The 15098-nt window shown below is 44.6% G+C and overlaps 1 protein-coding gene across 8 annotated transcripts in view; it reads right to left on the reverse strand.

Moving 5' to 3' along the window:
* LOC144511763 (engulfment and cell motility protein 1) overlaps nt 1–15098 on the reverse strand; it is a 275624-nt gene that overhangs the window by 181262 nt on the left and 79264 nt on the right. For 4 of the 8 annotated variants that reach the window (XM_078242020.1, XM_078242047.1, XM_078242030.1 and 1 more), the window contains exon 7: nt 13428–13463. The exons of the other annotated variants lie outside the window; for them this stretch is intronic. In XM_078242020.1, the coding sequence (XP_078098146.1) occupies nt 13428–13463 (36 nt within the window). The remainder of the gene's footprint in view (nt 1–13427; nt 13464–15098) is intronic. 8 annotated transcript variants of the gene reach the window in all.

The raw sequence follows: 15098 nt of genomic DNA on the forward strand, positions 1-15098 counted from the left end.
CGGAGAGCCACGCAGAGAACGTGCAGACTCCACACAGACAGTGACCCAAGCCGGGAATTGAACCAGGGTCCCTGGCGCTGTGAGGCAGCAGTGCTAACTACTGTACCACCATGCCGCTCTGGTAAGGTCCTGGTTTAGCAGCAGGCTTGGGTTGATGTAAACCTTCTCTAGGAGCTTTGGTGTTGCAATCTCCTCCTTATCTGAGGGAGTGGGACGTTGCTGAGGACTGGGAGCTAAGGGAGTTGAGTTGATTGGAGGGTACCCGAGGTGATACGCATTGTTGTGTTGAGCTGGGTATTTACAAGACTGGTATAGAATTAGCTTTACCATACTGATGCACAGTACTCTACAGTCAAGTAGATAAAGTTTACTGAGTAAGTTGTTTTGCATTTTGCTGCTGTCTTGCTCATGATTTTTGTCTGTCAGTATTCAGTCCAGGGTAACACCACGATAAACAGGATGTTATTTGTGATTCAGTCTCTTGCCATTCAAGGAGCTGTTGTGTTCCCTCTTGGTGACGGCATTGTGGAAGTGGAATATATCTGAGACCGTTTGGTTGTTGCTGGGTTGATGGCACCATGTCTCAGTCATTGGCCAACTTTGCAACAGTGTTGCTGAGTGCTGCCTCTCGCTTAGAAGATTTCCGAGCCCGAGAGGTCATTGATGAAGCAGCTCGTTGAGTTTAGGACACTACCCTGGGGAACTCCTGCGATTATGTTCCGGGACTGAGATGATTAACCACCATCTTCCTTTCATAGAGTCCCTACAGTGCAAAAGGAGGCCATTTGGCCCATCGAGTCTGCACTCCCACCCTGGCCCTATCCCCGCAACCCCACGCATTCACCCTGCCAATCCCCCTGACACTAAGGGAGAATTTAGCATGGCTAATCAACCTAACCCACACATATTTGGACTGTGGGAGGAAACCGGAGCACCCGGAGGAAACCCATGCAGACACGGGGAGAACGTGCAGACTCTGCACGGTCACCCGAGGCCAGAATTGAACCCGGGTCCCTGGCGCTGTGAGGCAGCAGTGCTAACCACTGTGCCACCATGTCATCCCTTGTGCTACGTGATTCCCACTAGGTAGAGGAGGGTTTTTCCAGATTCCCATCAACTTCAGTTTTGCTAAAGCTCCTTGATGCTACACTTGGTCAAATGCCACCTTGATGCCAAGAGCTGTCACTCTCACATTGTCTCTTGAATTCAGCTCTTTTGTCGATGTTTGGAAAAAGGCTGCAATGAGATTGGGGGTGAATGGCCCTGGCAGAATCCAAACTGAGCATGTGAGCAGGTTATTACTGCTGATGACATCTTCTATCACTTTGCTTATGGAGAAAGAGGCTGGGTTGGATTGTCCCTGCTTTTATTGTGTGGTCAGGAATACTTGGGCAGGTAGATGCTGTTACGATGGAAAATCATCAGCAAGTGATTAAGTTAGTAATTAGAGGTTAATTGGTTCAGCACATCACTGGGTGCATCGAAAAGGGGAAACAAGTGATGATCTGGGACTGGAATTTTGTGCATTAGAATAAATCTTTGTCTGGAAGAGGTGGAGATGCCGGCGTTGGACTGGGGTGGGCACAGTAAGGAGTCTCACAACACCAAGTTAAAGTCCAACAGGTTTATTTGGAATCACAAGTTTTCGGAGCACTGCTCCTTCATCGCCTGATGAAGGAACAGCACTCCGAAAGCTCGTGATTCCATATAAACGTGTTGGACTTTAACCTGGCATTCTGGAAGAAGTGAAGACTTGGCTTCTTTCCAGCCAGCCATAGGAGTTTTATAATGGTAGCAGAGAATGGTTACTATTTGAAAATAAACAATTGAAAGCCAAGCTTTCTTCAGCCAAAAAGACTGCATTTGGAGTTAACATTAAGAAACAGTAGTTTGGCATAATCTGGTAAATGGCTGAATGAAAATGTCAAGCGTTGGGGTATGATTCCCAGCTGCTATTTTCTGAGCGTGGACCTTATGAGCAATTGAAGAATGAAGTAACCATGTGGACATGATTTACTTCCTTGCTGAAGATAAAAAAAACAGGGAATAGCTTTGACACTTACCATCTGAAAGCAAAATAAGATGCAGAGTACTTTGGCAGTTGAGAGTCAGTGCATTTGGACATGGAGCAAGATTTGGATTATATGGAAACAAATTCATCAAAAGGATGACTTATTAAGTGCTTATGATGCGTGGCCAGATTTTAATAAGGTTTCCAGATTACATAACTGATTTCAGTGTACTGCAAGATTACAAAACTTCCATCTAGCGATTCCCCAATCAGTGCTGGCATTTAAGTTATAAAAGCCGAAAATGCTGAAGAGGAGTTATCCGGATTCGAAACGTTAACTCAATTTCTCTCTCCACAGACGCTGCCAGACCTGCTGTGCTTTTCCAGCATTTTCTGATTTTATCTCAACTTTCCAGTGCCGCAGTATTTTGCTTTTATGTTAGCATTAAAGTCATTAGACTGTCCCAGAAGTATCCAATTTGTGGACAGATATTCACTGCTGAAACAGACGTCAGAGACCCTTAAAAGAATTCCTCAGAAAACATTCATTTCCAGCAGCGCTTATGGTGCCAATTTACGTAATCTGGATACTATTGTGTTCCTTTAATAAAACCTAACTTTTAATAAGTTTAATAACTTTTGATAAGTTCATAAGATATCGGAACAGAATTAGGCCATTCGGCCCATTGAGTCCGCTCCGCCATTCGATCATGGCTGATATGCTCCTCATCCCCATTTTCCTGCCTTCTCCCCATAACCCTTCAACCCATTACCGATTAAAAATCTGTCCAACTCCTCCTTAAATTTACTCTCTGTCCCAGCATCCACCGCACTTTGGGGCAGCGAATTCCACAGATTCACAGCCCTTTGGGAGTAGTTTCTCCTCAACTCTGTTTTAAATTTGCTGCCCCTTATCCTAAGACTATGACCTCTCATCCTAGAATGCCCCACAAGAGGAAGTATCTGCTGCACGTCTACTTTATCCATACCTTTTATCATCTTGAATACCTCAATTTGATCTCCCCTCATTCTTCTAAATTCCAGAGAGTATAGGCCTAAACTGTTCAATCTCTCTTTATACGACAAACCCCTCATCTCTGGAATCTACTAAGAAATTAAAGAATTGCTATTAGTATCCAGGAATAGGGATTTGAAGAACAAAATGTTGATTGTGTTAAAATTGCATCGGCAGTTTGCCCATCCTTCTTCCCAAAGTTTAAAAATGTTGCTAAATGGCTGAAGCTTACACTAATCATGAGAGAGTGACAGCCCTTGACATCAAGGCCGTATTCAATCGAGTGAAGCATCAAGCAGCTCCAGCCAAACTGGAATCAAGGGTATCAGGGGGCAAACTCTCCACTGGTTAGTCATACCTGGTACATATAAAGATGGTTATGGTTCTGGAGAGTGAGTCATCTCAGCTCCAGAACATCCCTGCAGGAGTCCCTCAGGGTAGTGTCCTAGACCCAATCATCTTGAGCTGCTTCATCAATGACCTTCCCTCCATCATAAGGTCAGAAGTGGGGATGTTCGCCGATGAATGCACAATGTTCAGCACTATTCGTGACTCCTCAGATACTGGACAGTCCATGTTCAAATGCAACAAGATCTGGACAATATCTAGGCAAGTGACATTCACGCCACACAAATGCCAGACAATGACCATCACCAATAACAGACACTCTAACCACTGCCCCTTGACATTCAGCGGTGTTGCCCCCACTGTCAATATCCTTGGAGTTACCATTGACCAGAAAATCAACTGGACTCGCCACATTAACACAGTGCCTACAAGAGCAGGTCTGAGGATAGGAATACTGCAGCGAGTAACTCACCTCCTGACTCCCCAAAGCCTGTCCACCATCTACAAGGCTCAAGTCAGAAGTGTAATGGAATACTCCCCACTTGCCTGGATGGGTGCAGCTCCAACAACATTCAAGAAGCTTGACACCATTCAGGACAAAGCAGCCCGCTTGATTGGCACCACATCTACAAACATTCCACTCCCTCCACCACCGATGCTCAGTAGCAGCAGTGTGTACTATCTACAAGATGCACTGCAGCAATTCACCAAAGATCCTTAGACAGCACCTTCCAAACCCATAACCACTTCCATCTAGAAGAAGAAGGGCAGCAGATACATGAGAACACCACCACCTGCAAGTTCCCCTATAAGCCATTCACTATCCTGACTTGGAAATATATCGCTATTCCTTCACAGACACTGGGTCAAAATTCTGGAAATCCCTCCTTAACGGCATTGTGAGTCAACTCACAGCATGTAGACTGCAGCATTTCAAAAAGGCAACTCACCATCACCTTCTCAAGGGCAACTAGGGATGGGCAATAAATGCTACAATAAAAACCCACGTATTCACCCCAATAATGCATCCTAACCCACACATCTTTGGACACTAAGGGACAATTTAGCATGGCCAATCCACCTAACCTGCACATCTCTGGATTGTAGGAAGAACCGGAGCACCCAGAGGAAACACACGTAGACATGGGGAGAATGTGCAAACACAGGCAATCACCCAAGGCTGGAAATGAACCCAGACCCTAGGCACTATGAGGCAACAGTATTAACCACTGTGCTGTCTTCTAGATCAGATTAGCATCAGAAGGACACCATCTCAGCCCATAGTAAGTCTACCCTTAGTGAGGAATTTCAACAAGGTTGTGGCTATGGATTTAAAGGTGTGGGAATGAAGAAAAGAACATTTTTATTGTACATTTCATAGAATAGGCAACGAGGTTTAGCCAGTTGACAATAATACATGGCAAAGAAAATAAATGTGGATAAGATCATGAAAAAGTGGATAGGACTGGACTGGGGCCACTGGCAAAATTCCTCACTTCCAATAGAGGGTAAATTTGCTTATGATGAATTTGGCGATATGTACAAAAACATGAATATAATAGTTGTGAATACAGCAGCAGAAAGCCCTTTTAGCAACGCAGTGTGTGAAAACAATTGTGCAGTGATAAATGAGATGCTTTGTAAAATTTTGGCAGATCAACCAATTTATAAATTAACATCTGCCCTAGCATGAGCTGTCCTTGCCAAGAACTCTCTGCAGATGGTCGTGAGGGAGGAGGGAGGCTATGATCCATGTCAGCTGGTTTTTGTTAGGATTCTAAAAGTCCTTCAATCCTGAGTGATCATCCTCCAGTTTGGGAGAGAGCTGCCATTAGCTCCACTTTTTCGAAGCATTTGAATGCAATGCAAGCAGGCTGAAGAGCATTCCTTGAAGCTGGAGTTTGAGAGAGAATTCAACTGCCTTAAGATACAATGTATGGTCACTGGAAACTATTTTCAATCAGGGCGACATGGTATGCTATAAAAGAGAAGGACTTAAGTGAAAAGGCCTAGGAAAGGTTATTGATAAAGATGGAAAACAAGTCATTTTACAGCATGGGAACCAGACTATTTGGGTGCACTCTAGGCTGGTTGGCATGGATTGACAAACTTGCAGATTCGGAAAGGGTTTTAGAAAGTGATGAGGAACTTGATTGTGAGGGACAGATTGCTGACGCTGACAGGCTGGCTGAAGATGGACACAGTAATTTGGACGAACGCGATGAAACGATTTGTCCCAGAGGACAAGTGCCAAAAGCTGGCACTAGAGTGACTTGTTCAAAGGGGCAATGATTACAGACAGAGCAGGAAAGGCCACCAGAGAATACGAAAGCTGGTTAAATATATGAGATATGGGGCATGGGGGTTAGACCCATGGATTAGGAACATAAAGTACAATAATGGAAGGCAATAAAACAGCGTGAGTTCACGGTGGCACAGTGGTTAGCACTGTGGCCTCACAGCGCCAGGGACCCGGGTTCAATTCTCTGTGTGGAGATTGCACATTCTCCCTGTGTCTGCGTGGGTTTCCTCAAGGTGCTCCAGTTTCCTCCCACACTCCAAAGATAGGCGGGTTAGGTTGATTGGCCATGCTAAATTGATCCTAGTGTCAAGGGGATTAGCAAGGCAAATCAGTGGGGTTATAGGAATAGGGCCTGTGCGGGATTGTGGTTGGTGCAGGCTCGATGGACCGAATGGTCTCCTTCTGCATTGTAGAGATTCTATGAAGTCTGGGTCTGAACGTGCCCCTTGAACAAGATCATGAAGTGCTGAAAGAAGGTGTGTTAGTAGGAGAGGGAGATCAAATAGCAACAGTCCAGAACAAGACAGCAGAATAGAGGATGTAGTTTAACAAGGTCAAGGCATATGGCACAGAGCAGGAATGCTACAAGGAGTAGAAGCTCATGTGATCAAGAAGTCTTTGCAGCTACGAGCAAATTGTACAAAAAATTAATAAAAGACTTGTAAAGGTCAGCAAGAATTACACAACTGGAGAGAATTTTGGGTGTACACAGAGGTACCAGATAGGGGATAGTTAGCATATATTGACATGCTTGGAAAAGGTGCTTCCTGATGGGACTTGGGCCTAAAACCAGATTAGCGGCACGAGGTTTTGAAGAAAAGTTGGGTGACTAAGATTCAAGAGTAGGTTCACTTGCAGTAGGAAAGGTAATTTTGAAAATCATGTTGGCTCTGCTGGAAATGAGTTCGTGGGAATGCAAATCAATTGATATTAAAGCTGCTTTGTTGCAAGCAGACCAGATCCAAAGGAGATGCCAAACGTGAATGGGACACTCGGGAAGTTAAATGTGTTCACTGTTTAAATGATACTTCCAGAGTTCAAATTTCTCGGTAATGTCAGTTTTACTAAATTTGGGATCTCCAGCTAAAAACAGACCCAGCAGTGTTTTATTGACACCATGGGGGCAAACCTTCAGGCATCTTCATGATGTGCATGGATTTTTTTTTTTGGTGTGAATTTGAAAAGATCGTCATTAATTGACTTAGAACAGAGTTCAAGATTGGAAATCTAGGGCGGCACGGTTGCACAGTGGTTAGCACCGCTGCCTCACAGCACTAGGGTCCCAGGTTCAATTCCAGCCTCAGGTCACTGTCTGTGTGGAGTTTGCACTTTCTCCCCGTGTCTGCGTGGGTTTCCTCCGGGTGCTCCGGTTTCCTCCCACAGTCCAAAGATGAGCGGGTTAGGTTGATTGACGCTAGTATCGGGGCATTAGCAGGGCAAATGTGTGGAGTTACGGAAATAGGGCCTGGGTGGGATTGTGGTCGGTACAGACACAGTGGGCTGAATGGCCTCCTCCTGTACTGTAGGGATTCTATGTAATCAGACTTCTGGGGCTTTTAAATATATTGGATTGGAAATTGGGCGGATGTCACCTTACATCTGCAATCTCTATAGAGAGAATGTTAATCCCATTGCAATTAGTCAGGATAGGGCTTCACAAGAAGATACAGCAACTTCTAAAACTGAAAAGGAGAAACTCTAATGTCTAATTGGACGGGCAAATAAACAAGGTGGGTGTCAGTTTTAATGTTTTATAATTGAGTCAAGAATGAACAATCCTAAGGTTGAAGACATTATCCAGACAAACAAAACACTGAAAAAAATTCAAATGAAGCATTGCGTCAGAAATTCCCATCTTTGGAATGATGCAAGGAATAAGAAACTAATTGTTTTTAATGATGCTTCTTATGCTAACCTTTCCGATAGGGGTAAATTGGCTTGGGAGGCTAACAAGAGAGAGAGTAGTGAAGAGTACTTTGGCAGCGGAAACTCTCGTCCTTGTTGAGGTGGTAGACATGGCGTTCTTCATATCAAAGATATTGGAAACAAAAGAGGACTCCGGATAAATACCTACTGAATATTACATAGACAGTCGGTCACTTTGGGATAATGTGTATTTTACAAAGTGCATTAATGAAAATAAATCTGAATAGATAATGCAAGTTTCAAACCGACATTAGAGGAGGAGATCTCCAAACTACAATGGGTTAACCCCAGCCATCAATTGTCTGACTGTTTCACAGAAAGAGGTGTGAGCTCGAAGAAATTATTGGAGATTCTCAAAGAGCAACGTCTGTTGATGTGAGGAACTATAAAAGAAGCAAAATATAGGACATTTTCTTCAGTCTTTTCAGGGGAATAGGGAAAGTGATTATCTGAAACATAACTTTGATAATTGTATGATATAAAAATCATTGATTGCATATAGAGGGAAAAAAAATCATTTTTATTACTTTGCTCCTCATAAAATCCCTACAGTGCAGGCGGAGGCATTTGGCCCATCGAGTCTGCTTCGATCACAATCCCACCCAGGCCCCCTTCCCACAACCCCACACATTTACCCTGCTAACCCCCTGACACTAAGGGGCAATTTAGCATGGCCAATCACCCTAACCTGCACATCTTTGGACTGTGGGAGGAAACCGGAGCACCCGGAGGAAACCCACGCAGAGATAGGGAGAACGTGCAAACTCCACACAGACAGTGACCCAAGCCGGGAATCGAACCCGGGTCCCTGGCGCTGTGAGGCAGCAGTGCTAACCACTGTGCCAACCATACCGCTCACTCAAGGATTGCTTTCATTTTAAGAAAAAGAGGGAAATCTGTAAGGATAAGAAATAGTTACTAATCAACAAGTGATTTAGTAATTGGAGATTAACTGGATAAGCACATCATTGGGTGCATATAAAGGGGAAAACGATTTCTAAGTTTTCTTTGAGAGTTTATTCTAAGTTGCAGTGTCCCTTTAAGAGTTGTTCTCTCCACCTCCATTTTACTTTGTTCTTTGAGTAACACAAAACAACCAATAAACACAGAATATAAAGGAGAAACAGCCAATGTCAACCATCACTTTAAAATGGTGGTGCTCGGGTGCCAAAGGTGCACATGGCCTCAAGGAGGCACAGGTGTGTGGTGGGCTCCTGTCTGAGCATGACCCTGCTCAGACCGAATTCCACGTGGGCCCCAAGCCTCAAAACTTTCTCCGGGAGCTGGAGCCACACAACCTGAGCCACTGCATGGAGGGGTTTCCTGTATGGACTGCTACACACCCCCCATCTCCACTCCTTTGTCTGTCCTGGACATGCCTTGCCATGTTCTTCTGCCATCTAGTGTAGAGGTCCCCAGTCAGGGGGGCTCGCTATGTGGCAGTCCTGCCTTTTTCCATTGGGGTCCTGGGGTAGAGGGTGCTGCATGCAGCAGCCCATTGAACCATAGACGAAGGTGCTTCGTGGACTCCAAAGATGGCTGCGCCTTTTGTAGCCTTGTGCACTCAGTGGGCCACGTATATAGTCGTATGGTCAGTGCCCTCTTTTGGTTCTTTAAAGGAGATTCTTTTAAATTTTTGGTTGCACTTCAGCCCAATTCTCTGGGCATCCAGTGCGGAGGGGGTTGCGGAGGGAAGAACAGTTCCTATAAGCCTACTCCTGGTCCAGGAGGATGTGGTCTAGCCCAACTATTTGTACGGTGGCACGGCACAGTGGTTAGCACTGCTGCCTCACAGCGGTTAGCACTGCTGCCTCACAGCGGTTAGCACTGCTGCCTCACAGCGCCAGGGACCCCAGTTCAATTCCGGCCTCAGGTGACTGTGTGGAGTTGCATGTTCTCCCCGTGTCTGTGTGGGTTTCCTCCGGGCGCTCCGGTTTCCTTCCACACTCCAAAGATATGCGGGTTAGGTTGATTGGCTATGCTAAATTGCCCATAATGTCAGGGGGACTAGCAGGGTAAATGCATGGGGTAGGGGGATAGATCCTGGGTGCATTATGGTCAGTGCAGACTCGATGGGCCGAATGGCCTCCTTCTGCACTGTAGGGATTCTATGATTCTAACTATGTGTTGCATTGGTTCATGGGCTCCCAAGATGCTTGCGCTTTTTGTGGTCTTGAGTCAGTGGACATGTGTATGTTAGTTGTTACAGGCTAAACTCCCTCTTCAGTTATTTAAGGGGACTTTTCCTTGAATTTGTGGTTGCGCTTCAGTCCCACACTCCTGATCCTTGGGCACCAGGTGCAGAGGCCGGCAGAGGAGGAGGCAGTCTTTCGTCACACTGATTCTGAGTTTGGCCCAAGTGGCCACCAACAGGCCCAGCGGACGATTGAGGGGGTTGTCCGTCTGACTCTCCGCCCCTCTTACATGTTCGTGGCTGAGTGTCCCTGGAGAGGGAGCGTGCAATGTCCATCAGCACGCTTATGTAGACTCCGCACAGACAGTGACCCAAACTGGGAACTGAACCCAGGTCCCTGGCGCTGTGAGGCAGCAGTGCTAATATCGAAGGGCATCCGTGATCAGTGGTCAGGGCAGGGGCTGGGATGCACCATTTCCTTTATGTTTATTTTTGGCTGCCATATCCCTTTAAGAGCCTTACCCCCAATTTAATTGGTTATTTGTGTTTATTGGTTGATTTGTTTTACTCCCTTTATACTTGGAAACAGGTGATGATCTGGGACTGAAATTTTAAGTGTGTTGGAATAAAGTTCTGTCTGGTAGAAGTGAAGACTTGGTTTCTTTCTTACCATCAGCCAGTGGAGTTTCACAGAGTTGTAAGCTGTACTGGAACAGCTTGGCTAAGAGCACAGGCTAGATCTGGAAAATGTGTCTTCAGAAATACTGCCAGAATGCTGTTGGGATGCATAGCCTCCGCAGTATCCAGTGTCTTTAGTGGTTTCTAAACATGGAATAATCATAGAATCCCTACAGTGCAGAATGAGGCCATTCGACCCATGGTTGAAGATTGGAAAATGTAATACTGGGGCCTCTGAAAGAGGCTCAAAGTCATCAATCCAGCACTTCTGTCTGAAGCTGGCTGCAAATGCTTCAAGCCTTGTATATTGCACTTGCATGCTAGGCTTCCCCAGTGTATGAAATACTCTCCACTTGCCTTGATGAGTGCAGCTCCAACAACACTCAAGAAGTTCAACACCATCCAGGACAAAGCAGCCCATTTGATCAACGCCCCATCGACCGCCGGTGAACTGTGGCTGCAAAGCGTGCTACCTACAAAATACACCGCAGCGATTCACTAAGACTTCTTTGATAGCACCTCCAAACCTCTAGTTGGCGTATGGGAGCACCATCACCTGCAAATTCTCTCCCCCCCCCCCCCCCCCCCCCCGCACCATCCTGCCTTGGAAATATATCAACATTCCTTCAACAGCAACACTCACTGGGGTAAACCACTCTTCAGGGCGAATTGGGAAAAATTTCCTGTCACTGCGCCTCGTTTTTTGCCTTAATTAATTGGAGAGAGTCAGATACAAAAATCCTCAGTAAAATTGAGATTCGGGGGCGAGGGAGAAAATTCTGAAAATCCTGACACACTTGAAATGAATTGACTATCCAATAGCAAGATTCTAGATCACAAAATACATTTTGCATTCTAATTATACAAATACATGTTTGTTATTAAAAATAAATGTATAAATAACAAAAGATGACCACTTCAACTTCAGCAGGTCATGTGAACTGTTCCTCACGTCCCTTCACAAATGGTTACTGTTCTGAAAAAGTCTCCCAGTGGCATCACTAATTCGGACTGATAAAGGCCAACAGCCCAAAGTAAAGATTATACTCCCTTAGCTCTGTAACACAGGGGAGAGGTAACATCTTAATACCTGCACTGGCTTCATCCTGAATTCACGCTGAATTTTAGCACTGGTTCCAAGTAACTGGTAACCCAACTTATGAAAGACAGCATTTGCCTTTACATTTCACTGAGCTCTGAACCGGGCCCCTTGAAATTGTTTAAATGTAGGTAAATCATAGAATCCCTACAGTGCGGGAGGTGGCAATTCGGCCCCTCGAGACTGCACCGACCACAACCCCACCCAGGCCCTATTCCCATAACCCCACATATTTACCCTGCTAATTCCCCTGATACTAGGGTCAATTTAACCTGGCCATTCAACCTAACCCGCACATCTTTGGACTGTGGGAGGAAACCGGAGCACCCGGAGGAAACCCACGCAGACACGGGGAGAACGTGCAAACTCCACACAGACAGTGACTCAAGATCGGAATTGAACCCGGGTCCTTGGCGTTGTGAGGCAGCAGTGCTAACCACTGTGCCGCTGCATTAATTTAATTTTTTTTTAAACCGATGGGAGTGTAAATATTGTTTCATTGCTTAGTCCCATGCATTGGGCAGTACTGATCCAGGCAGCCACAGTACCTCAAAGGGAGAGTCACTGGAGAAACATGCTTGAGAAATCATCCCACAAGTACATGTGAAGTGACAATCTGCACTGGTCTGCAATTCATTCAAGACATAATTAAAGTTCTTGTAGGTAGATGTAAGTAGACAACATTGTTCTCCCAGGAATCCTTTCACTTCAGCTGAAGATGACCATAACTGGCAGCCGTTCAGCTTTTTAAGAATCATTAAAAAGATGGTCAAAATTCAGCACCATCTATGTTTTCTCTACATGCTTTATTGGTCGACTTACATCAGTGTTAAGGCCAGAACTTCATTAAAAGCAACAACGGTAACAACCTTTACAAATGACCTTTTACAATGCCATAATGAAAGAGGAAATAAACCTATTGGTTCAGCAAGGAAAAAAGTTCCATAGAATCCCTGCAGTCCAGAAGGAGGCCGTTTGGCCCATCGGGTCTAAACCAACTCTCTGAAAGAGCATGTTCCCCCTGCCCTAGCTCTGTAATCCCACACACTTACTATGGCTAATCGACCTAACCTACACATCTTTAGAGACTAAGAGGCAATTTAGCATGGCCAATCCCCCTAACCTGCACATCTTTGGACTGTGGGAGGAAACTGGAGCACCCGGAGGAAACCCATGTAGACATGTGGAGAATGTGCAAATTCCACACAACCAGTCACCCAAGGCCAGAATCAAACCCGGGTCCCTGGCGCCATGAGGTAGCAGTGTTGACTACTGTGCCACCGTGCCACCCTCATCACATTAACAACCACATGGGGCCTCATTACGTAGACTGGCAAGTAGACAATTACTTAGACAAGCTTGTATCTTCATCTCTCTATCCAAAATGACTTATGAATCTAATCAAAGTAGAACTCAAACCCACCTGTAGACAGGTAGAGAAGCAAAGCTCTTCACGTTTGAATCTTTTACCCAAAATCACTATTCAATAGAGCGTTTTCTTTTCCAGTTAGTAATTCATAATGCCACACTTAATACAAAATGTTTATTGGTTCTTCAAGAATTTACAGCTCAATGATTTGACAAAGCAAGTGGCATTTATTGGTCAGCGAGTGCCTTGACTATTTTAGTTAGTACGCTTTGGAGACATGCGCAATCATCATTCGAGTCTGGCATCTTGCATTAGAAACGCAAACCGGCTAGAGAAAAAACAAAGAGTGCAGCAAAAAAGGTGCTTTTTAGTGAAAAGAGGAGAGATCACCAAACTGGTCATTATCACATGCAACACACGAAGCACTGCGCAGAGCGAGAGGCAACACAGATCAGAGAGGGAAGCAATATTTGAAAGTGTAAGGGCTTGATTTCCAACCATGCAGTGAGAGAATGCACAAAATGACGGTCCAATTGGATTCTTACCAGGGCTTCATAATCTTCTGTAGTTTCTGATAACGTCTGCAAAAATTTAAAAACTTTCACATATTACACAGTTCTCCGAAAAGAAGCAACTTAAATAGACTGGCACTAGACTGGCTTCTACCTTCAGATCCCGGTTTCAGAAGGCTCAAGAGTTGAAGTTACATTTGAAACACGGGGGGTTGGGAATTAAGATCAACATTATTTCCATCCAACTGGTGCAGAAGTGATATTCCCACTCAAACCAATCTCATAGGGTCTCAGACAGGGGCAGTGATTGGGAGGGATACAATGGGTCTCCAATGTATACCAGCAAAAGGAACTACAAATCTGAGCAGGTAATACAGCTGGAATGTATAAACATTGCTCATTGAATTACCTCCCACTCTACTCCCTCATCCAAAGAAAAGCTGGAGTTGGAATGAAAATGAGAATAAAATATAAATCCAGAGCAGCAATTACGGTGTTCAAAATCCACACAACTTCGTATAATCAAATTGCGTAACGTAGGAAGGGGCCATTGGCCCATCTGTCAGCTCTTTAATAGAGTTTATCCAGAACATAACCACTCCCCTACTCTTTTCCCATAGTCTTGCAATTTTAGCCCTTCTGCTTTCACCATCCTTTCAGGAAACACATTCCAGATCTTTACTCATTTCATTTAAAAACATTAAATCCCCTGTGGTTTCTTTCATCAATTATCTTCAATCCTTTGATTATCAACCCTCCTGCCAATGGAAGCAGTTCCTCTTTATATACTCAGTCACAACTCTTTGTAAACTCTACCAGCACAATGTTTTGTTCTATTGTCACCCTTAGCACACACACACACCTCATCAGGATAGTTACTGTCAGACGGGCTAACCCGGACAACATCTGACCAAGTTTTCTCACTTTCAGTTTGAAGACGTGGTAACTGGGCAGGGGGTAGGTTTTCTGGGGTGATGGCAAAGCCTTGGGTGAAGCTGGCGGGAAGCCTGGAGCTGCAGCACACCTAGTGGACTGGATGCGAAATTGCAGCCGACGGTTTCTCACGATTACGTTTTGGTGCGTTAAGATGAGGGATTCCACATGCCCTATCAATAGTTAATTACACACCAACCTTATATAGAATTGCATCAGATTCACAGCACACAAACAGACCATTTGGCCTAACTGGTCAATGTGAGTTTTTATTCTTCACACAAGCCTTCTCCCACATTACTTTATCGAATCCTTTCTCCCTCATGTGTTTATCTCGCTTGCTCTTAAAGACATCTATACATCTTAACAATATTTATGCAATTTGTCTCAACTCTAAGTGGTACCAATTTCCACATTCTCATATCCTAAAATCATACACACAATCTTATCCATAGCATTGAATCACAAAGATTTATATAACCTAATAATTCAAACATTCATTACTCAAACTGAATATTTATGTGTGGAAATGAATAATAACTAAAAGGTTGTCTACTCATCTTTTGTCCTTTGAAAAATCAGCTTTAAGATACACAGTGTCTTACACTCCTCCTCACTGACTCCATTGATTAATGCATTTACTTGCTGTAGTTCTTTACTATGTAGAGCAGAAAGGAGCCAGGTCTGCTCCTCGGTATCTGCTGAATCTTAGCATTGGGATGCAGCACCCTATGGAAGTGAACTGATAGGGTTGCTTCCAGCTGAAAAGTG

Source organism: Mustelus asterias, chromosome 2, assembly GCF_964213995.1.
Source record: "Mustelus asterias chromosome 2, sMusAst1.hap1.1, whole genome shotgun sequence".
Classification (NCBI taxonomy): Eukaryota; Metazoa; Chordata; class Chondrichthyes; order Carcharhiniformes; family Triakidae; genus Mustelus; species Mustelus asterias.